The 21,745-nt window shown below is 34.0% G+C and overlaps 2 protein-coding genes and 1 long non-coding RNA gene across 3 annotated transcripts in view; 2 read left to right on the top strand and 1 right to left on the bottom strand.

The window, feature by feature from the left end:
• The window catches only part of LOC150102671 (uncharacterized), a 125,229-nt gene that overhangs the window by 30,594 nt on the left and 72,890 nt on the right, over positions 1–21,745 (top strand). Inside the window, exon 3 of the long non-coding RNA XR_016548930.1 lies at positions 21,333–21,396. This is a non-coding gene — a long non-coding RNA (uncharacterized LOC150102671). The remainder of the gene's footprint in view (positions 1–21,332; positions 21,397–21,745) is intronic.
• On the bottom strand, positions 8,191–12,184 carry LOC150102676 (chymotrypsin-elastase inhibitor ixodidin-like). The gene is made up of 2 exons (XM_090399655.1): positions 12,085–12,184; positions 8,191–8,431 (listed from the first exon to the last, which is right to left on the bottom strand). Exons 1-2 carry the CDS (start codon positions 12,149–12,151, stop codon positions 8,259–8,261), a joined length of 240 nt encoding a protein of 79 aa, XP_090255781.1. The 5' UTR covers positions 12,152–12,184; the 3' UTR covers positions 8,191–8,258.
• On the top strand, positions 17,579–19,297 carry LOC150102675 (venom peptide SjAPI-2-like). Its single transcript, XM_090399047.1, has 2 exons — positions 17,579–17,649; positions 19,052–19,297. Exons 1-2 carry the CDS (start codon positions 17,583–17,585, stop codon positions 19,222–19,224), a joined length of 240 nt encoding a protein of 79 aa, XP_090255173.1. The 5' UTR covers positions 17,579–17,582; the 3' UTR covers positions 19,225–19,297.

Raw genomic sequence — 21,745 nt, 5'->3', positions numbered from 1 at the left:
TCCAGTTGTTCATTACTTTGCATGTATTGCGATTTGCTTAGTCATTTATTTGAAACAAGATATTTCATATTGGTTGTCATCTGCTGAAGTTGATTTATGCTGCGCAGTCTTAGTGTCAATGTAAGTTGTAACACCTCTCAGCGATGTGCATAGCAATGGGGTGGACAAAGTTTCAATTTTTTTATATAAGAGATAAAAGCATTGATATATAACATCGTTACAAATATCAGTATGTATAACATATATGTGTTTATATCGCATATACGTTATAGCAATTACACTCTGTTTAATAATTGGTTTATTTATTGATCGCACACAGGACTAATACATTGAGCGCATTTAATTTATTAGCAACATTTTAATATTTTTTTATAAAAAGGTCCACACACACTCACTCACACTTTTGGCTTATGTACGGGTTTTACTTGCAAGCACATCTCATACTGTATAGATGCGAGTAAAATTTTCGATTTAAAAAACAAAAAAACTTTTTTCGCATTCTTCCATATTTGGCAATACATTTTCTCAAATCACTGCATCAACGGTTTAAAGAAGAGGTCAAAATGAGAATAGAAAAAATAAACTTCATTGATATCAAAGTCCAATAAAGTTTGATACATTGATTCACTCTGGCTTCATAATCTTTTGCTGTGTTGTTCGGAAACCATTCCATATTTCTGAGTGATTATCAGGTTTCTACATTCACTTTTTGACTTCATATTTTAAAAATTTTCTGATTTGATTTCCAACAAATATGCCTTCCTTAATTTTGACTTATCTGAAATCCCCACTGGATATTCCTCATGAAAAACAAAATGCAAGTATTATTTGATGAATAAAAATAATTGAGCAGTTTATCAAAATACCATTATATTGTATAAACTTTAATCCTTCAACAGCCATCTAAAATTTGAACGCCGTTTAGAAGACCATATAAAGGATTACAGTCTGTGAACTTGGCTACCTGTTAGTTTATCTGTGTTCACAATTCAATATATATATATATATATATATATATATATATATATATATATATATATATATATATATATATATATATATATATATATATATATATATATATATATATATATATATATACTGTATATATATATCATTATTACGAGTGCGTGTTTGTTGTAAACGTGTAATGTGATTACGCTAGCTGTAGTTCAGATGGATTTAGAGTGAGGATGAGGTTTTTCCGCGAACTGTTTAGGATTGCACCCTGATTTCTGTTGAGGTTTCCGCGAGTTATTAACACTATTGTGGCTTCCTTGAATAAACGATGTCTGTAGTTGTCATCCAGATATGGAGCTGTTTTGCCATTCTATCGTGTGGTTAGACGTACAGAAATGATGTGCTAAGCCGGAAGAGATACTGTTGTGGTTTACATCATCAACATGTTCTTTTTGTCTGATTTCTAAACTCTGTGAAGATTGCCCGATGAAGGCAAGACCAGAGGAGCAAGGAATGTACTATACTCCTGGATATTTGTAGAATGGCACCTTATCTTTTGGGGATCCTAAAACCTATCTGATGCTGGTGATAGGTTTGAAGACCACTCTGATGTTATAGGCTCCTAGTATTCTGGCTATTTGATAAGAAATTGACTTGATGAAAGGGATCACTACAGTAGAAATGTGCTGGGAGCTTCATTCTTCTTGTCTGGGGTTGTCACCGTATAGATATTTTTTGATGATGTTTGGAGGATATCCATTTTGTGATAACGTCTTGGCTATTAGTGAGAGTTCAGTCTGTATATCCTCTTCTGATATAAATTATATCTCTTCTGATATAAACTTTCTGGTCCTATATTTCAACATGTGGATAATGCTCAGTTTGTGTGTCTTGTGATGGTGTGAAGTATATTGAAGATATCTTCCAGTATTTGTAGGCTTTCTGTAAATAGATAATTTGACACTATTTGATTGTTTCTTTATCAAGATGTCTAAAAAATGCAGTTGGCTGTTTTCCACTTCCAGAGTGAATTTTATCTTGTTATGTATTGAGTTGATTTTATTCACAAACGATTTTAGGTTTTCTAAGCTGCCTTGCCATATAATGAAAATATCGTCAACATATCTCCACCATATAGATGGTCTAGGGGAGATTGTGTAGAGAATTTTCTTTTTCAAGTTTTTCCACGAAAAGGTCTGCACAAGATGGTGATAATGGGCTTCCCATTGCTAGGCCTTCTAATTGTTGGTAGATGGTGTTGTTAACCTTGAAAAAATTAGATTGAAGGCAGTGTCTAAACATCTGTGTGATATCTAGCGGAAAGAGATCTTGGATGATGTTTATTACCTCTTCAACTGGTACATTGGTGAAGAGGGATACAACATCTAGACTGGCTAGCATGTCTGTTGGTGCAATCTTAATGGCTTAGAATTTATTTACAAAATGTTGACTATTCTTGCAATAGGATTCTGTTGATCTTATTTTAATATTTAATAAGTTTGCAAGATGCTTTGCCAAAAGTTAGGTTAGTGATGATCTTCCATCAACGATGAGACGGAGAGGTAAGATATTTGTAAATGGTCAGTATTAAATAAGTTTGTATTTTTAATTATCAAACGACCAAATATGTTGAGTTGAAACAGTCAGTTCAAGCTCGTATATAATTAATTTCAAAAGGCCATGTGGAAAACGAAATAGTAATGAACACAATATATTCCGAGAGGAAATGCACCTTTTCTAATAAACGTTATTAATCAAAATCAAATAATTTTTATATAATTAGCGGAAATTGTGATCTTCGCTGTCGTCCAGATTTGCTTTCATTTGTCATCGATGTGTGGAAGAGGGTGAGCAAGTATTTGAACAACCAAGTTTTGTTCCCCCCAAATCAGGGAAAAAACAAAACCTTAAGATGGATCTTATTTATTACATTAAACGAACTGGCGATTTATTCCTTGCTTAATTAATGACAACCTGTGCACATTGAATAGATCTCTTAATATGTTACTGAGTTTGCATAAAAAAAAGAAAAACAAGAATAGAAACTTACGTTTGATTCCTTGTTCTCCGCCTCAATATTCAGTAAAGAAAAACTGACCACGATTTAAGAATAGCAAATATATTTGAGCCGAAATGAAGCTGGTGCGTAGGTATCAGAGAAATGATTCTTAGTTTTTATTTTTCTTGGAAGACGTCTTCAACTTTGTAAACTTAAATTACATGCGCATATTTCAATAGGGAAAAAAAGCGGAAAAACGTAGCTGGAGTTGAAATTTTTGCCCTTCTCATTAAACTATAAAGAAAGCAAGAAAGGAATAATGAAATTAGCATTTATGCTGATTATTGGAACTGAGGGGGGGGGGACAGTTACATTTAGAATCTGACTTTCCTTATACTTTTTTTTTATTATTTTATTTCGTAAAATAGCATTCTTCTGTACAAAGAGCAATAATTCTCAAAATCTCTCTTTCTCTCTCTCTCTCTCTCTCTCTCTCTCTCTCTCTCTCTCTCTCGACTTGTACCCAATTTCATTGATCAGTTGTTATCTGTGGTGAGAAAGGAAAATCAGAAGTAAGTGCGAGGACAAACGTTTCCTGATTCTCTTATGAAGAACTCGGGAATTTCGTCCACAGAACTAGTTTCTCAATTCTCACCATATTATCTGGTGCTGAAACTCATCCTCAACGAGGATGGTGATGTGTTTTCTGTTCATCAGAAGTTGGTTTCTCTCATTCGAGGCAAAGCTCAAAGGTGACTTTTCTCACAATTATCCCACAATAATCTTGAAAAGTAGACGGTTTCTCGCCTTCTGTTTAGAATAACACAAAGATCTCCCCCCCCCCCTTACATTACTGATTATGTTTATCAATCTTTGTAAATCATGTTGATTTTCAGCTAAGAAAACAATATTAGTATACTCTCCGGTTATGCCTATTTTTTTAATTCGTATTTCACTTTTTTTGTTTGTTTGCTTCCTTTGACTTTTCCAGTCTTCAGTGAGTTAAATGAAATCAGACTCTAATTCTTTCGTTATTTTTATTTATTCTGTTTCGCGTCGTTTTGTATTTATAATGGAACATTTCTTTGTGAGGGCGATCTTAATTAGTTCAACTCTTTTTTCTCTTGTGTTTAATGTGGTTATGAGAGCACATAATTCTTTCGTTATTGGTTTCTCTTTCACATTCATAAAGCTTTCTTTTATGTTACCTATCCTAAGTGACTTTTTAGCTGTTTAATCAGTTTCTATTCTCTTCATCAGCATCATTTTTTCCACATGTATACTTTTACAATATGTTGTATAAATCATGCAATAACTTTCAAATAGCTAATCCAAACTTTGTTAATGTAATACTCTTCCTTTAATTCTTTCATTTCAGTTTACATTATTTTCCAGATTCTTCTCTGGGTACAGTATCACATGGATTTTATAGATTTGAGACCCACCACGATGTTGAAAGCATTGTTTGATGAAAGGAATATAAACAACCAAATTTAAACTTCTTTTTTTTTTCTTTTTTTACTAAATTACAATAATTAAGAAAATAAAAAGGTAATCTCTGCATGAATATTTACAAGTACCAACTTGCGTGTCTTTCTTTGAGAAAACCAACTCATTCTTCAATCATATTTGGCATTCCGTTTTCTCAAATATCTTCTCTCCTTCATCATGACTCAGCTGGAACCATTCGTCCTGCTCACAACTCAGTGCACCAACCTCTAAAAGAGGGCTCCTCGAGAACAAAAAAATATAAATTTATCATTATTGATATAACCAATATTCTAAGTATGACAATTTGATAAACTCGGTCTTCATAATCTTCTTCTGTTTTGTTCGGAAACCATTCAATATTTCTGAATGATTATCAGATTTTTTCATTCTTTAGTGATATTTCTGGGCTTCATATTTTTAACAGTTTCCTAATTTGATTTCCAACAAATCTGTTTTTCTTAAATTTGACTTATATGACATTTTTGGAGAACATAACGTTATACTGGATTGTAGTGGATTGAGGGTCATTTTTGCTGAATGCTTTAACAGGTTTTTCATGGGAACCACTTTAATATGCGATGGTAGCAAAAATATTGTGCTCAACTAGAAGTCTGTTTTATATTCTCTCTCTGTCTCTCTCTCCTTGATGTGAAATATTTCATATTTCGGACATTAATATTTCCTTAACACAATATGCTGTTGTTTCTCTGCTATCCCATAGTCCCCTGAAAAAAAAAAAAAAAAACAACAATAGTATCTTTCGTGAATCCAGATTGTATTGTCAGAACAATGTGAAGCATGCAGTCCATATAGCCCAAATAAAGTGTGCTTGCATAATACACTAGTGTCCAAAAGATAAGGACGAACTACATTTTTACCTGTGTATAAAACATTTTTCATGACTACAGCCAAATGTGGATATAAATATATTGCTAGCACACAAATAAATTATATTACACAAACACTGTTATAAATTTTGTACATATTACATTGCAATACGTTTTTGACAAAAGTTAAAAATTTCCTAAGAACGTAGTTAAGAAATTAACGTATAGTGCATACAGAAAACTATGCTGAGAGGCATTTCAGGATATGTCCACCCCAACTTCAATGAGCTCTCACAACGTCGTACCATGCTTTAGCACCAAGTGATTCAGGAGTTCTTGAGGCAAAGTGGTCCTCTCCTCTTCAGAGCAAGAATAAGGCCTTATTTGTTTCCTGGAATAGAATTTCAAGCAGCAACGTGTGTTCCCATTGCGTCCCAAACGTGTTCTATGGGGTTGAGATCTGGAGAGCGTGCTTGCCACACGATTCGATTAATATTCTCGGTCTCCAGAAGTATCTCCACTGCCCATGTACGATGTGGTGTGGCATTGACATCCATAGAAATGAATTCTTCGCCGACAGCACCACGGTACAGTCGAACTTTTATGCAGGTATTCAAAATTTCCATCATCTTATAGAAAAATAAAGGGAAGATTAAAGTTCGAATTTTTACCAGAGAGTTTTAAAATGTAACCTTCAGTATAGAAATTGCTTTCGCTTGCGCTAGATGAAAGACGTAATCTGTCGAGAAGCCGTATATTCGCCTATTGTTAGTACGTTGATTAGGTTTCACTGGCTTGACGGCTGTAGCGAACTGTTACAACTCATCAGAGACTAGGCAAAATCCTAATCATTTCACACGAAAATGGTGAATATACGGGTTCTTTGGCAGAGCCCGTGTCTTTCATGTAGCTCAAATCAAATCAACTCCCATTCTGAAAGTTATATTCTCATAACTCTTCAAGTTTGGAAACTTTTAAGTGCCATTTTATTTGGCTGTAAAAAAGAATGGATCTTAATCATATGCACATTATGTATTTCTTTCGAAATAATATCATTATGTATTACTTTTGAACTGTGGTCCCCACCGAACTGAAGCCTTTCTGGTTGCTTATCTTGGTTTTATGCAGAAATTTTGAAAATAATCAACTTTGGTGCAGTAAATCTTTGTATGAAAACACATGTATTAGTAACACGGATAATTTTCCATAAATTACATTTCATCTTTGAGTACCAGCTGTGTCTATTATACTCGTATATTAAGAAGAGCAAGCTATTTTACACAGCAGCATTATCTTGACACTTAACTGGCTTCTTTAATATTATTTATGCTTTTCACATATTCTTGTTAAATTGTGCAAATGTAACTAAAGCACCCTCTGTAATATCAATTTGTTTATTATTTTTATTTAGAAACGTGATCGGCAAGCTTGAATTCTGGAATTATCCTTGAATATATTTAAAAAAAATTATAAACACTTTCCCATACACTTTTTGATATGATCCCATTGTATTACTGCTATCATGCTGTCATAATTTAAAAATTCTGCCATTACTCGTAAAATTATGTAGATATACGAGGTGGGGGCTTTGAAAAGTTCTGATAAACACTAGAAGAAAAATGATAATAAACCAGTTGTTATAAACACAAGAAAGAACCTATCTTAAAACCCTTTAACTCCCATGTTTCATCAAATTGTAATAATTAGTCCTTTTCTTTAAGGATAAATAAGAAGAGTTGCATTAATTCAATTTTTTTCGTTGTTGTTTCAGATGTTTATCAGAACCTTTCAGTCCCTTCGTACCATTTTGGACGGGTAACGCAACTTGTGTAGTTTAATAATTTTGAACTACATTCAAATTACATTTCTTAAAAGATCATTTAAAACAAACTGAAGGAATGAAGAGGCAAGAAAAATATATTTGAGACTGTTATTATTAAATTGTGGAGGTTGTGGAGGAGACTCACTACAAACAGCGACCCTACTTAAGTGGGACAAGCTGCAGAAGGAGAAGAATTATGAAAGGAAACGGACTGGCCCATCGACTTACAATCCCTTCACGGTTGTATTTAGATTTTACTGTTTACAACGTTTTATGTGTCGTCCACATCTGTGAGATCGTCAAACTTCCTTTCAGTTGAAAAAAAAAAAAAAAAAAACGGGTGTTCTAGACAAGATTCGAATCCAGATTTTTTTCATCCGGAGACCAATGTCTGGCCGTCTTAGTTACCGTGCTAAGGAGGCATTCTTAAAAGACAAAACAGAAAAATTGTCTTCCAAAATATGCTGTGGGTTCAATGAGACGAAAAGTACGAAGTGTTCATTTTATAATCTTTGATTTCAGATGAATCGGTGAGATCAAACTCGTGAAACGTTCAGCTGCTGAGAAACGCACCTCGTCATTTCTATGCGTTTCTCTCTCTCTCTCTCTCTCTCTCTCTCTCTCTCTCTCTCTCTCTCTCTCTCTCTCTCCAAGTGTTGTTGGCAAGTAGATCATTTGGGATTATGAACACTGAATTTCATTTGATGTTTCTTCATTTGATGATGGGTTTCTAGGAAGCACAGCACTTATGGATTTCTCCATTATTCCTTAGTAACAGCGGACGAAGGTACACTTAAGTTCCTTCGTCTCATTGTTCCCGTTGTAGCTGGAACAATGGGACGAATATTCGATTGAAGATTTTCCTTGCATTTTAAGAAGAGGCCAAATACTCGTATGGTTAGCTTTCACGAAAAATTTCTATATCAGTTAATATCAGAAAAATATCAGTTAAAAACTTCTCCATTTAATAATTATACTGTTGTAAACAAGGCAAGTTTACCCGTACAGGCGATAATATGCTATCCCTTTTGCGATCTTTATCTTTCTTGGATTTTAGATATAAAAAAATCAAATAAAAAGGTACGTAAGAATGAGCTTTTACATATGTTAGAAGTTTATTCCCAACTGTATTTTACAATTTGTTTTCCGCTAATTTCCATTAACATTCTTCTCGAGACACGCACATGCCTTCTGAGTGTCTGACCGTTTTTCCCTTACAGAAGCATCCTTGGACGCACTGGAGTGTGCACGGACGCATCTCATCCAAGTAATTCTCACATGTATCTGGACATGCTGTGCCACATTCCAAGTATTCTTCCCCATCCGGACAGTCTGCAAGAAAAATAAATTCTAAATGTTGTTTGATATATGAAATTAGTTGAATATTTATAAATGAGAGTTTATTCGTTTAGAAATTTTAGACACAATCTGAATGGACGCCATTTTGTTTTCATACTTATTAACTTCGTTCTGCTAGTTCCACTCTCCCGAGGTTTGGGAACTTACAGCACAAGAGTGTGCTGGATGAGTTCAAGGGTTAGATTAATCAGCAGTCCTGATCTAAAGAAGGAAAACGATTTTCTCCTGCCTCCAAGGATAAAAAAATCTTGCTAAGTAATAAATAGCAAAAGAAACACTAATATGTAGTATATCAGATAATTTGTATTCAGATACGCCACATTTTAATTTCATTTATTAATTTTTATATTAGGTGAGTTATGTGTTAAGTAGTCTTGATAAAAAGGAATTGGAAATAAATTAGATTATATTAACTGTATATCCCCGCACCGCTTCATTTTACCGTAAATGTAATATTATATTTTGAAATCTAATTTTTATACAGAGAAAGATAAGTTAATTAAGGTCAATCACTTGTGTTTGCGTCTTTGCGCGTGATGACTTTAATTTGAACATAATAACGTTCGCGAACATTATTATGCTCAAATTAAATTATTATGGCAAACTTCCTGAAAACATTAGAAACGTTTATTGATGATAAATAATAAAAAATATGTGGTAGATAAGAATCATGGATGGGTCAGTGAATTTGGTACCTTTTATTTATTTTTTTTTTTAACGCACTGTAGCGCATTTGGAAGAATGACTGTACATTGAGACAGTACGATTGGAAAAGACCAAAGTTCGATTCCCGTCTCAGTATGTTCAGATATTGATTAGAGGAATCATTATATGGGTGTTTTCAATTGAAGGTGAGTTAGCTGATCTCTTACAAAAGTAACGGGGTTTTTCTCCCGAAAACTCGGGTTTTCATCCTGCATAAAGAAAAATCGGCTTGAGAACACATGCAATTTAGAGAAGAAAAATACTAGTGGTGTGACAGTAGATGGCGTTGTGTGTGGATGATGATAGTAATAGCGGTCTTTGTAGTTGTTGGTGGATTAAAGTGGTGGGTCAAAGGTTATCCTTGGTTGAGTTGTCTGTCGATCGGTCCTTGGGATACTTCTAGGTGTTATGTAATAATAATAATAACATTACAAAACGACTGCAGAAACCCCACGAAGTTGGAAATATACATAGCTCAAGTACCGCACTATATTTCTCCAATACCAATGAGTTTGAAGCTGAGGCGCGCATGCGTAGTAATCAAAAGATGGAGTAGGGACGAAAGTGGCTACCGGTGACAACTAAGTTACTTATTTTCGAGTTGCCGTTTTTGACAAAAGTTTTATAGAAACGTGTTCTCTATGGATTTATCCGAAAGCAGCTATCTCTTTCAGTTGATGTACAATCGCCCAAAGATTATCTAGAAGAAGGGCTCCTATATAGTTTTTGTTGAAAGAGATAACAGTAACTCAAGTTTTGAGAAACAATGTTCCAGCACGAGGTATATCTACTGTTTGTTTATTATAACCCTGCATATGTTTCTTGTCAATGGATGAAATAACAAGGGAACATTTTGTTTCTAGCAGCAAGTCGAGAATTTCTTGTGATAGTGTATGCACTGCAAAATCCTGAAGACAAAAAGAAAAGTGTTATTCAGTGAATGATAGGAACTGAATACTTGTAATGAACATTGTGTGTAGAGAACTGCAGGACAGCCAATTGACACCAAATATTTTGACTTCTGGCTTAACTTTCTGCAATGGTTACATTTTTCTGAAAATCTGTTTGTTTTCAACTAACAGAGTTCGGATGTGTTCCTTTATTTTGTAAAGAGTGAACTTTGTAACTAGAATGAAAAGATTCATTGTCGAAGCGGATTGTCTTAAAATGTAATAGTTTGTTGAATCCTAGAGATGATTACTAAAGGAATGCGTTTGTTTGTTGTTCACGGACTGGTAAAAGGCTTTAGTTGTTTTAATTCTAAAGAGGATTAGCAAAGGAGTTTGTCTCCTTTGGTTTAATAATGTTAATATTGTTAATAATAATGTTTGTATAGTTAATTAATACTATATTTTTTACAGTTTCGCTTGTCTTGTCTTATTTTAGAGATAAACATCTGTGAATGAGTTTTAATTTTGAGATTAAAACTCAAACCAGAACCGTTTTCAAGGTAAGATGAACATATTTGAAAGAAACCAGAGATACTTCAGTGATACTTATGGTACCAACCTTACCTGTGAGGATTTTAATAGGTGTCGGAAATTCAACACAAAGATCAGTCAACAAAATGGGTTACTGATCGAACATTTTATATTTCAACAAATCTATTGTGCTTTTACTTTAAAAATATTAATAGAAAAACATTAAGAATACAACATAGAAACGTACATGGAATTTGTAGACTACCAGAAAGTCTTTGATAGAGTCTTAAGAAACAATCTGTGGACCACAATTAAGAATCGAAACATTCCAAATCAATTTTACTGCAATAATCAACATGCGTTAGAAGAACCGAAATTGCTATAAGAATCCTTAAAAAAGTTACAGAATGGAAACCAATTAACAGATGGATTCTTCAGGGATGCCCAGTGTCACCACTGTTATTTAATATCTACGTAGATGAATTAGTAAATAAATGGAAGAAAAATATATATAACCGGCATTTAAACTGGATCGTGGACCTTTATCTAATACCCTTTTGTTTGCAGATGACCAAATAATCATAGCAAGAATGGCCCTGGATATTGTCACTAATTTTTGTTTATTAATAGTAAGAAGCCATAGTATATCTTATAAATAATTTAAGGCTCACTGATTGGATATCATGCCGATTTCAATGTTTAATCCTTGGCAGTGCTGACTGCGCTGTTCTATTTTTACGCCTATGCATATACGCATACCATACCATGCAAGTCATTCAAAACCGTTTTGGTCGGAATAGAGTGGTTAATCTTTATTCTGGTACCTGTTCTGGTCGGTTTGCCTTTTTTTTTTTTTTGTGGAGAAAGGTGGAAGTGGAACGATTTTTCTTCCTAGTTTCCTGAAGAAAAACCTTTCTTATTTCCGTATACTTCATACGGACTGACTCACATTCAGTTAATTCGACTAGGACACGAAGAACCTTTTAGGTTCTTCGTGTCCTAGATGGGATTAGAACCAAGCTTTTTTTTTTTTTCAGCTAAAGGCCATTGTTCAAACCAACTGAGATGCGGAGGGTTCTCGTCTGAAATTTCATATTAGAAACTTTTATTTAAAAAATATAGTTTATCGATTCAGATTCATACTCAAAAAAATCAGAATATAAAAGTATTCATTTAATAATTAGCATCAATATTTAATTCCGAATATTTTGACTTCAAAATTTTAACTTTTTGGATGAATAATAAATTTTCAAGGGAAATACTTTCTAACTTTTAAGCAAAATCAGAATTACACAAGGTGAATGCTGGTGAACTTCGACCAATAGCCGCTTCTGTTTGCAGAGTAAAAATATGTATTAAAATAATAATAATAATACCGGTCAGTAATACTTCCTACTGTTTGATGAATAAAATCGTCCAAGTTTCTGTATTAGATTATTTTCCGAAGTTTCGTTTTTGAAGATATTAATGGAATAAATAAGAACGAAAGAAGTTACTTACTTATCTTCATTGCTTGGCAGGAAGCAACCAGGAGAGCAACAGCGACGAATGTCACAAGGAATTTCATGGTGATCCACTATTACGTAGAAAGTAATGTAATATAAGAATGGGGCCCTTTATATATGCTCCCTGGGAGATATCCGCTTTTCTTATATTCAAGGTTAAGAATGGATTAGATAACGATAATTCTGTGGAATAAAAAATAAAATTGCATTTCTGTCTCACGACAAGTGATAGCAAACACACTTGAATGTGTGAAATAAAACATCTGGAACCTTAAGTGGAAGATGAGAAAAGATGAAGAAATAATATCGATTTGTTAATATAAATGCATTGAATAAAAGAAAATTAATAACATAGGATAGTAATAAATATTGCCATAGAAAATGGCAGTTCTAGATGACCATTACCATGTATAAATAACTATACTTACTATAGATTTTATTACTACTTTATTATTAATTCTAGAAATAGGAGAATTAGTTTTGGCTAATTCTGGGCTGGTCTACTATTTGTGGCATATTTCTCAACAAAATAGAAAACTTTTGTATAAGTTTGGTAGGTTCATGACTAGGGGGATTAGTTTATCTTGTTTTTCAATGTCGATTGTTGAAAAACCAGTAATCCAATTTTAATTTTTAAAATTTTATAATTAAAATATTAGTGATCATTTTTAAGTGATGTCAAACTTGATATCTTTACATGATTCAAGGACAATGTATTTAGGACAGTACGAAGTTAAAAAGGAAACTATTTCCTTAGAAAACATTTTGAAATTTTTATTAGAGACTGTGCTGTAATTATACATTCATAATGTATTTCAAAAATGTTCTGCATTCCTCAGTGACTCAATTTATAAAGGAGTTGCTGTTTTCCTCGAAGGATAAAGTTTTGAATCTCGCCTTTTCCATGAACGTTGGTAAAATCGACTTCAGGAAGTCATGTACTGAGTTCGCATCCACGATGTCCTTTGGTTAGAAAGCTCCCTTTCAAATCAGGTGTACCACATGAATATCTTTTTATTAGGGATTTAAATCTAGTCTTGAGTTACCTGATCACATACGAATCAGTAAAAGTTTTTCCCCTGCCAAAATCGTCAACTCTTCTGGAAGAACAAATAGACATAATTCACCTGACCTGATAGCCTTAGTCGATTTGCCCGTAATTCTTAATAGCCAACAACATTCTCAAAGTGATCGGAAATGTCGCTTTAGGTTTATAAGACATGTCTTTGGTAATGGACCCATTATTAGATTTCGAAGTATGCTACGAGTGGAAAATTTAAAAATTTGAAAAAGCGATTGGTATCACCTACTTGTTTTCATCACGTGAGCTTTCGTTAAAATCAAAAAAAAAAAAAAAAAAAAAAACCGAACATAGCAATCCATCCATTGGATCTCTAGGAAACGACGTACATATTTTCAAAAGCACGTAAGTACGGAATTTTTCCTCTGAAAAAATACTATTATTATTATTAATATGAGAGACCTCCAGGGAATCAGGGACTCACCGAGCCGGACCACATACTACACGCATCAATTATAATACTTATTCTTGAATTCATTTACACTGCTTGCACACACAACATCCAACGGCAATCTATTAAAATCACGCACCACCCTATCAGAGAAAAAGCTTTCATTCACCCCCCCCCCCCTTCTTAGCGGTTTCGAACGACTACATCATAAATGGTGGATCTACGCGTGAGCGTAAATCAGGAAGGAAGGTGTCATATTTTACATTATTTTTTATTCTAGAAGTTGCCCCCTTGCATTCATTCTCAGCTTCCATGGATGCCCTTTTGTCCTTTCCCCACCCACCATAAATTAAAAATTCCATCAACTGAAATTCTGTATGATCTTTTCCGAAGTTTGTAACTCTCTATCATATCATCCCTCTTTCTCCTGTTTGCTAGTGTCTGCAGTCTACAAATTCTCAATCTGTCTTCATAATCAGTATTCCACAATCTTGGTGTCATTTTAACACTCTCCACTGTATCAGAATCACAATGGAGACCAGACCTGCCCACAATAGTCCAAGTGAGGTCTTATCAAGGTCTTGTAAAGAGACAAAATGACATCCTTATAATTACATGTGAAATTTCGTTTCAGCATTTTAATTATCTTTTGAGTTGTATTTGCAGTCTTGCCACATAACCCCTGAATTTCAACTTCCTATCAGCTAACACTGCAAGATACCTAGCCTCATCTCTTCTAGTTTAATCCCACCAATATAATACGACATTGGATATCTAATCATGCCGAAGTGAATGACGTTACATTTAATGAGATTTAACTGACATCTATTTTCACATGCCCACAATTCTAGCCTATTCATTCTGTAAAGAGCGCATATCAGCAGAATTCCTGATTAACCTACCTATCTTTGCAACATCAGCAAATAGCTGTATGTCAGATCTTCCCCATTAATATACGTCATCCCATTAATGTTATTAATGTACAGAGTGAATAACAGTGGACCAAGCACTGATCCTTGTAGTACACTACTAGTTAACTTACACCTTGCAGACTCACATCTCCTGTATACCACTTTTTGAAAACTGTCACTCAGCCATCCTCTTATCCACGCTAATGTTGTATAATCCTGATATGAGATGACATTAAATAAATTAATATTATGATTGTGTTTGTTGTCACAGGCACAGTAACGTGGTTTGCTTAGACTAGCCCTTTCTGTTGGAAAAGACTCGGGTTCGAATATCACCCTGAATGCAGAATATTATGTTTCACTCCTGCACAAACTGCGTGATGCCACAAAGAAGAGACGAGGACTGTTGGGTCAGGGTGTTCACCTGCTTCACGACAATGTTCCAGTTCATACGGCTACTGTTGCGAAGGCTGAAGTGAAGAATTGTGGCTTCCAGGAGATTGAACACACAACGTACAGCCCGGGCCAAGCACCCTGTGACTTACCTCTTCTCGAAACTGAAGAAATACCTTCGAGGAAGAAAATATGAAAGATGCAGTTTTAGGCCATTTTGCAGACAAAATTACAGACTATTTTTTCAAGAGCATACAAATGTTAATTCAAAGATCCGAAAAGTGTGTTGAAGTAAAGGGCGAGTATGTTGAAAAGTGACACAATTGTTTTCTTTCTATCACCTCTAAAATTTAGTTAGGCCTGAAACTTATAGGACCACTCTCGTATGTAGAAATGGAGGGTAGGTTCTCGTTTACTGAATTAGCTCATATTCACATTTATTATTATGGAAGTCAAATAGAAATTCTAGAAACAACTGGCTGTGCTTAGTGTCACAGAATCCAACGAATCTCCATCACATGATTGCAATGGAAAGAGGCGCCTCCCATGCAGCTGCTGAACGCAGCTGCATGGGAGGTACCTTTTTCTGGGGATTACTTTTATCAGATTACTTTTATCAGATGCTATTCTGGGTATTACTTTTATCAGACATTCGCCATAGTCAACTGGCATTTTCTCAGCAGTTTCTATAACAGTTTGTTTGGAAAACAGACTTGGACTTTTCTACAGTGATTCTTGCAAACCTGGTAGAAAACATTTTCCACGATGTGCAATATCACGACATTCCCTTTGCGTGGTGGAGAAACATTTTGTTAATAAAGAAACATTTGTAGTGAAACATTTGAAGTCATGCATGACGAAACTCCACCACACTTACGATGGGAGGGAGGAAGATATCTTGATCAATTTTTTTCTGAAAATGGGTTGTTTGAGATAAGCTACTTACATGGCTTTCACAGTCATCTGGCATAAATCTTAGAAATGTTTATTTGCTGCTCTATTTGAAATCATTTGTGTATTTGGTCAATACCAATGAGGAATACTGAGAAACTGCAAGGATGCGGTGGCAATGTGTGGTTGGTCATTAGACAAGTAACTTTCGAGAGCATGGGGCTCTCAATGGCTGCATAGCTACTAGCGGAGAAGTAATTTTGAACACTTACTGCAAGGTACGCTCATCCTACGGTATTTCGTTTGCCAATTTGTCTGCATTACAGCTTGCACGCGTTCGTGCTGCGGTAATAAGTGGTTGTATCTTGAAAATGCGAGGTGCAGAATCCATGTTCATTGGGACTTTTCCACTAGGATTAATATGCATATTTATGAAAAGGATGTGGAGTTCGCTTTATATTCACACGAGCCTAAACAGCCTATTTTGAGCTCAAAAATGTACGGTTGCCCAGAAACAAGCAGGTGATGCCAATCACATGAAGTTTTCTACAAAAGTTCCAATTTTCCACTTGTAGCATATTTAGAAATCAAAACGGAACCCATGACAAAAAAAAAAATGTCTTATAAATTTAAAGTGACATATTCGCTCATCTTGAGAAGGTTATTATTCCGAATTAAGGGAGAAGCAACTAAGACTATGGGAGTCAGTGTATTATGTCCTGTTAATTGCGTTTGTTCTGGAGATTTCTGGGGATTGAGGCTTCCCAAAATTTGACGATTTTGAGAAGTCTCATTCGGCTTTCACAGGGGAAAACTCTTATAGATTCATATTAGACCAGCTAACCCAAGATCAGATTTAAATCCCTAATAAAACGTTCTTCGTGTCTTAGACCTGATTTGAAAGGGAGCTTTCTAACCAAAGGACATCGTAGATGCAAACTCATTACAGGACTTCCTGAAGCGGATTTTACAAACGTTCATGGATAAAGCGAAATTCAAACTTCATCCTTCGCGATAAACAACTGTCACGTTTATGCATTGAGTCACAAAAGGGATGCTAACCCTTTCTCGAAATGTATTATGAACTTATAATTACATCACAAGTTTTATTAACAATTCCAAAATTTTTCTAAGCAAATTGTTTCATTTTTAACCTAGTACTGTCCTAAATACATTGTCCTCGAATGATGTTAAAATGTAAAGTTTGACATCATTTAAAATGATCACTAATATTTTAATTTTTAAAATTTAAAAATTAAAATAACTATCTTTATCTATTTATCTATCTTTATCTTTAACTATCTTTTTATATTTAGAAAATTAAAATAGAATTAATAATAAAATAATAATAAAAACTTTATATTTGTCTGTCTTTATCTTCAAGTATCTTTTTATATTTTAAAAATTAAAATAGAATTAATAATAAAATAATAATAAAAACTACACCAAGTATAATTATTTATAACAGAGGAGTACTACATGGTAACTGTCATCTAGAACTGCCATTTACAATGGCAATATTTATTGCTACCCTATGTTATAAATTTTCTTTTGTTAAATGCATTTATGTTAATAAATCGATATTATTTCTTCATATTTTCTCATCTTCGATTTAAGGTTCCAGGTCTTTTGTTTCACACATTCAAGTGGTTCTGCTATCGCTTATCGTGATACAGAAATGCAAACTTTTTTTATTCTTATTCCACAGAATTGTCATGTAATCTCTTCTTAACCTTGAATATAATCAACGCGGATATCTCTCAGGAAGCATATATAAATGACCCCTTTCTTATATTGCATTACTTTCTACCTAATAGTGGATCACCATGAAATTCCTTGTGGCATTCGTCGCTGTTGCTCTCCTGGTTGCTTCCTGCCAAGCAAAACACAAAGGTAGGTAACCTGTTTATTCCATCAATATTTTCCAAAATGAAACTTCAGAAAATAATCCAAGACAGAAACTTGGACGATTTCTTCGTAAACAGGAAAGGATTATTCATTGAAGACTAGGAATTATTACTGACCGGTATTATTAATATTATTTCACTATATATTTTTACTCTTCATACAGCAGAATCGGCCATTGGTCGAGGCTTCACCAGCATTGACCTTCTGAAATTCTGATTTCGTCTAAAATTTAGACGTTAAGAAGGCTTTCCCTTAAAAGTGTCTTATTCATTCTCAAAGTTAAATATTTAAATGCAAAATATTCGGAATTAAATATTCATACTAATTATTAAGCGGATAATTTTATATTCTGATTTCTTTGTGTAGGAATAATCTGTAAATTATAACTATATCTCTTAAACAAAATTCAATGATATAAAAATTTAAGATGAATTCTGTTTATGGGTTTATCATAGCTTTTCGTTCGAGAGCTATTGGTAAGTTACTTTATCTATTCTTAACCCTCTGCCTAATCCCTCTTTTGATCTCTGCGCATGCGCGCGCCAGCTTCAAAATGGCTGGTATTGGCTTAAATATAGTGCAGTACTTGGACTATGCATATTTCCAACTCCACGTGTTTGTTTCTGCAGCCGTTTCATAATGTTATCATTATTATTATTATTATTATTATTATTATTATTACGTGACACCTAGTAGTCCAAACTCATCAAACGCCACTACCATCATCATCTACACAACGCCATCTACTCTATCCATTCCTACCACAAGTGTTTTTCATCAGTAAATTGCGTGTGTTCTCATGGCTATTTGTCTGTATGGAAGATGAAAAATTGAAGTTTCCGAAAAAAAAAACTCACTAACTCGACTGAAAACACCCATATAAAGATTCCGCTCATTCTTAGGTCTTTTTCAAGTGAAAGGCGCAATATACATCGTTCTTCGAATTGCGCCACGGAGGAGCATTAAACAAAATAAATAAATAAAACGTAATCGCCTGACCCATCCATGACTCTCACATGCCTCATCTTTTCTACTAGTTATCAAGAAAAGTTTCTACTGTTTTCAGGAAGTCAGCCATAATAATTAAATTTGAGAGTGATAAGGTTCACGAATTGATGAAGTAGCAATACATTATAACATAAACTAATATTACAATCCATTTTAGCAAAGTGATGAGTTCAAACTAAGCTTTGAACTCATCCACAGCACACTGGTGTACTGCAAGTTTCCAAACTTCGGGAGAATGGAACTAGCAGAAAGCAGTTAAGAAAACAAAATGGCGTCCATTCAGATTGTGCTTAAAATTTCTAAACGAATAAACTGTGATGTATAAATATTCACCTGCTTTCATATATCAAACAACATTTAGATTTTATTTTTCTTGCAGACTGCCCGGACGGAGAAGAGTACTTGGAATGCGGAACAGCATGTCCAGATACATGTGAGAATTACAACAATAAGCCGCTTATCTGCACACTCCAGTGCGTCATGGACTGCTTCTGTAAGAAAGGACTAGTCAGACACTCAAATGGCGCATGCGTGCTTCCAGAAGAATGTTAAAGGAATTTTACAGAAAAAAAAAAATTGTAAAATATAATTGGGAATAAACTTCTAATATATATAAAAGGTCTAATTCTTGCGTAGGTTTTTATTTATTTATTTTGTTTTATATCTAACACCCAAGAGAGATCGCAAAAGTGATAACACATCAGCGAGTGTATGGGTTAACTTGGCTTGCTTACAACAATATGATTATTAAGTGGAGAAGTTTTTAATTGCTATAAAAATGTTTCTTTAATTAAATCTAATCATATTTGGCCGTTTCGTAAAATGCAAGGGGAAAATCTTCAATCGAATATTCGTCCCATTGTTCCAGCTACAATGGGAACAATGAGACGAAGGAACCTTCGTCTACTGTTACTAAGGTATAATGGAGAAATCTATAAGTACTGTGCTTCCTAGAAACCGATCACCAAATGAAGTTCAGTGTTCTTAATCCCAAATGATCTACTTGCCAACAACGCTTCGAGAGAGAGAGAGAAAGAGATATTGACACATAGAAATTGCGCTACGGAGAAACTACCGAGAAACGAGGTGCGTTTCTCGGTAGTTGAACTTTTCATGAGTTTGAACTCACCAATTGGATGGTGCTATCTCTCGCGCACGGCATTTTAAAATTAGCGCGAATTTTGCATGTCAAGCCGTAAACTTTTGGAATCTACCTCGAACATATGTATGAGTGCTTAAACACTGAAACAAATAACAACTGCCACTTGCTCAGAGTGAATCTGCTTTGTTTAGTTTTCTCACTAAACGAACTCTGTCTATTTTCAAAATACTAGTACACAATTCTTCAAGAAATGTTCCAACATGAGCAAGAGCATGAAATGTGTTAGTACTATTTACAAACTGTGATTAACAATACTTATGTAGAAAGTTTTTTAACTTGGGTTAGGGGGAAATACTAAGGAAAGTGATCAGAGCTTAACCAACCTTTACCATGAGTTGCCTCAGACTTGAACTGTGTTCAGGCGTAAACTTGACTTACTTGTCTGTTTTGCTTACTTGAAAAAAGGATTAAAACCTAGCTTATAAAATTGCTTGGTATCTTTAACAATACTTATGTATACAACGTAAAATTTAATCGGCGAAGTATCAAAAATCAGCTGTTAAGGGAAATTGAATTGCTCGCGCTTGCTGGTATCTCAGGATGAATCTTTTGAAAGCCCTTATAGTTTTCAAGCATTTGATTTAATTTAGCTTTCATTTAAGCAAAAAAAAAAAAAAAAAAACGAATCGGTACGTTTTCCGGAATAGAGCTTAAAATATCAAAAAATTTTCCCTCCAAGAAGAAAAAAAAAATAAACATTATGTTGAAATGTCATATTCCTCTGATTTCCCGGACGTTACTATGAACATCCATGAAATCACAGGAAGATGACATTTCAACACGACAGTCCATTAGATCTCTAGGAAGTAAAGATTTTCAAAAGCATATAATAAATATTGAATTTTTTCTTCTAAAATAAATTATTTCGATAGTGAAAGACGTGACTGAAAGTTTGCGACATTTTCTGAAAGTAAGGAGGATAGTGAGAAAGTATATTATTTACGGATCACTTTTGAAATAGCTTCTTAAGTGCCGTTTGTTAAAAAACTCTCACCTAATTATATGCGTACACGGTTGATAGTTTAAAACTGAAAATTCTGTAAACTTTGTGCTGAAACTTTGACTCATATAAATCAGACCCAGAAGCAAATATCCCTTTCTCTGTTACCCATCCCTACTCGTTATTCCCATCTCACCAGAGCATGCACCCTCAAGTAGTTCCCTCTTAATGAACTACAATAAATCATCAATTGAAAATAGACCTGGAATGTTATCCTAATAATTAATTTTAATCAATTAAGCGATTTTCGCGGAATTTCTGTTCAACATCTTATTTACATGCTTAATTTTACTCAAGTTGATCTTTGAAATCATGCGAAAGTGTCAATTGTTTTTCATGTATAACTGGAAATTTTCATTGCTATGTCCCATACACTTCATAGACGACGGGAATATTTCACTATACAAATCAGTTGCTTTGTCCGCAAAAGGAAAGGTTTTATTTTAAAAAAATAAATATACATATATTTCGACGTTTTTTCTTTCTTTTTTTTTCCAGAAAATTCCACTGATTATAACGTTTGAAGTCTGAAAAAGATGAGCAAGAAGGAAAGTCAAACTAGGTACGGATTTATAAATGAAAGTCAGAAATGTCCACTCTAAAGAATAATTAACTGATTTAACAACTTCTGTTTTTAGAGAGATTAATAAGGAATTAATTTCTTAACATGTAAGAATTTAATGCCAGAACTCATCTTTTTTAAAAACTGCATTTAGAATCGTTAGTTGGCTATCATTTTGATTTTAAGTTACAAATATAAGTGAGTATTGTTTCCAAATTGAACTTCAATATAAAGAAATAAGGGGATAATTCTCAATTAGGATTGAAAATTCTTCCCTTGGAATGTTATATTTGGTTTGATGTGGCGAATCTAAAAGGTAACTAAAGATACAAGAAAGACAAATGTGCTT

This window comes from Typopeltis vanoorti, chromosome 10 (genome assembly GCF_054136105.1).
Source record: "Typopeltis vanoorti isolate ZY-2024b chromosome 10, IOZ_Tvanoo_1.0, whole genome shotgun sequence".
NCBI classification, from domain to species: Eukaryota; Metazoa; Arthropoda; class Arachnida; order Uropygi; family Thelyphonidae; genus Typopeltis; species Typopeltis vanoorti.
The sequence above is the reverse complement of the archived record's forward strand: the minus strand, read 5'-3'. Positions and strand labels throughout refer to the sequence as shown.

Bases quoted from the DNA above. Each gene is read 5' to 3' on its own strand.
- LOC150102676 (XM_090399655.1), bottom strand. From the start codon at position 12,151: ATGAAATTCCTTGTGACATTCGTCGCTGTTGCTCTCCTGGTTGCTTCC. The intron at 8,432-12,084 runs GTAAGTAACTTC...TTTTTCTTGCAG, and splicing joins CTGCCAAGCAATGAAGATAA to ACTGTCCGGATGGGGAAGAA.
- LOC150102675 (XM_090399047.1), top strand. From the start codon at position 17,583: ATGAAATTCCTTGTGGCATTCGTCGCTGTTGCTCTCCTGGTTGCTTCC. The intron at 17,650-19,051 runs GTAGGTAACCTG...TTTTTCTTGCAG, and splicing joins CTGCCAAGCAAAACACAAAG to ACTGCCCGGACGGAGAAGAG.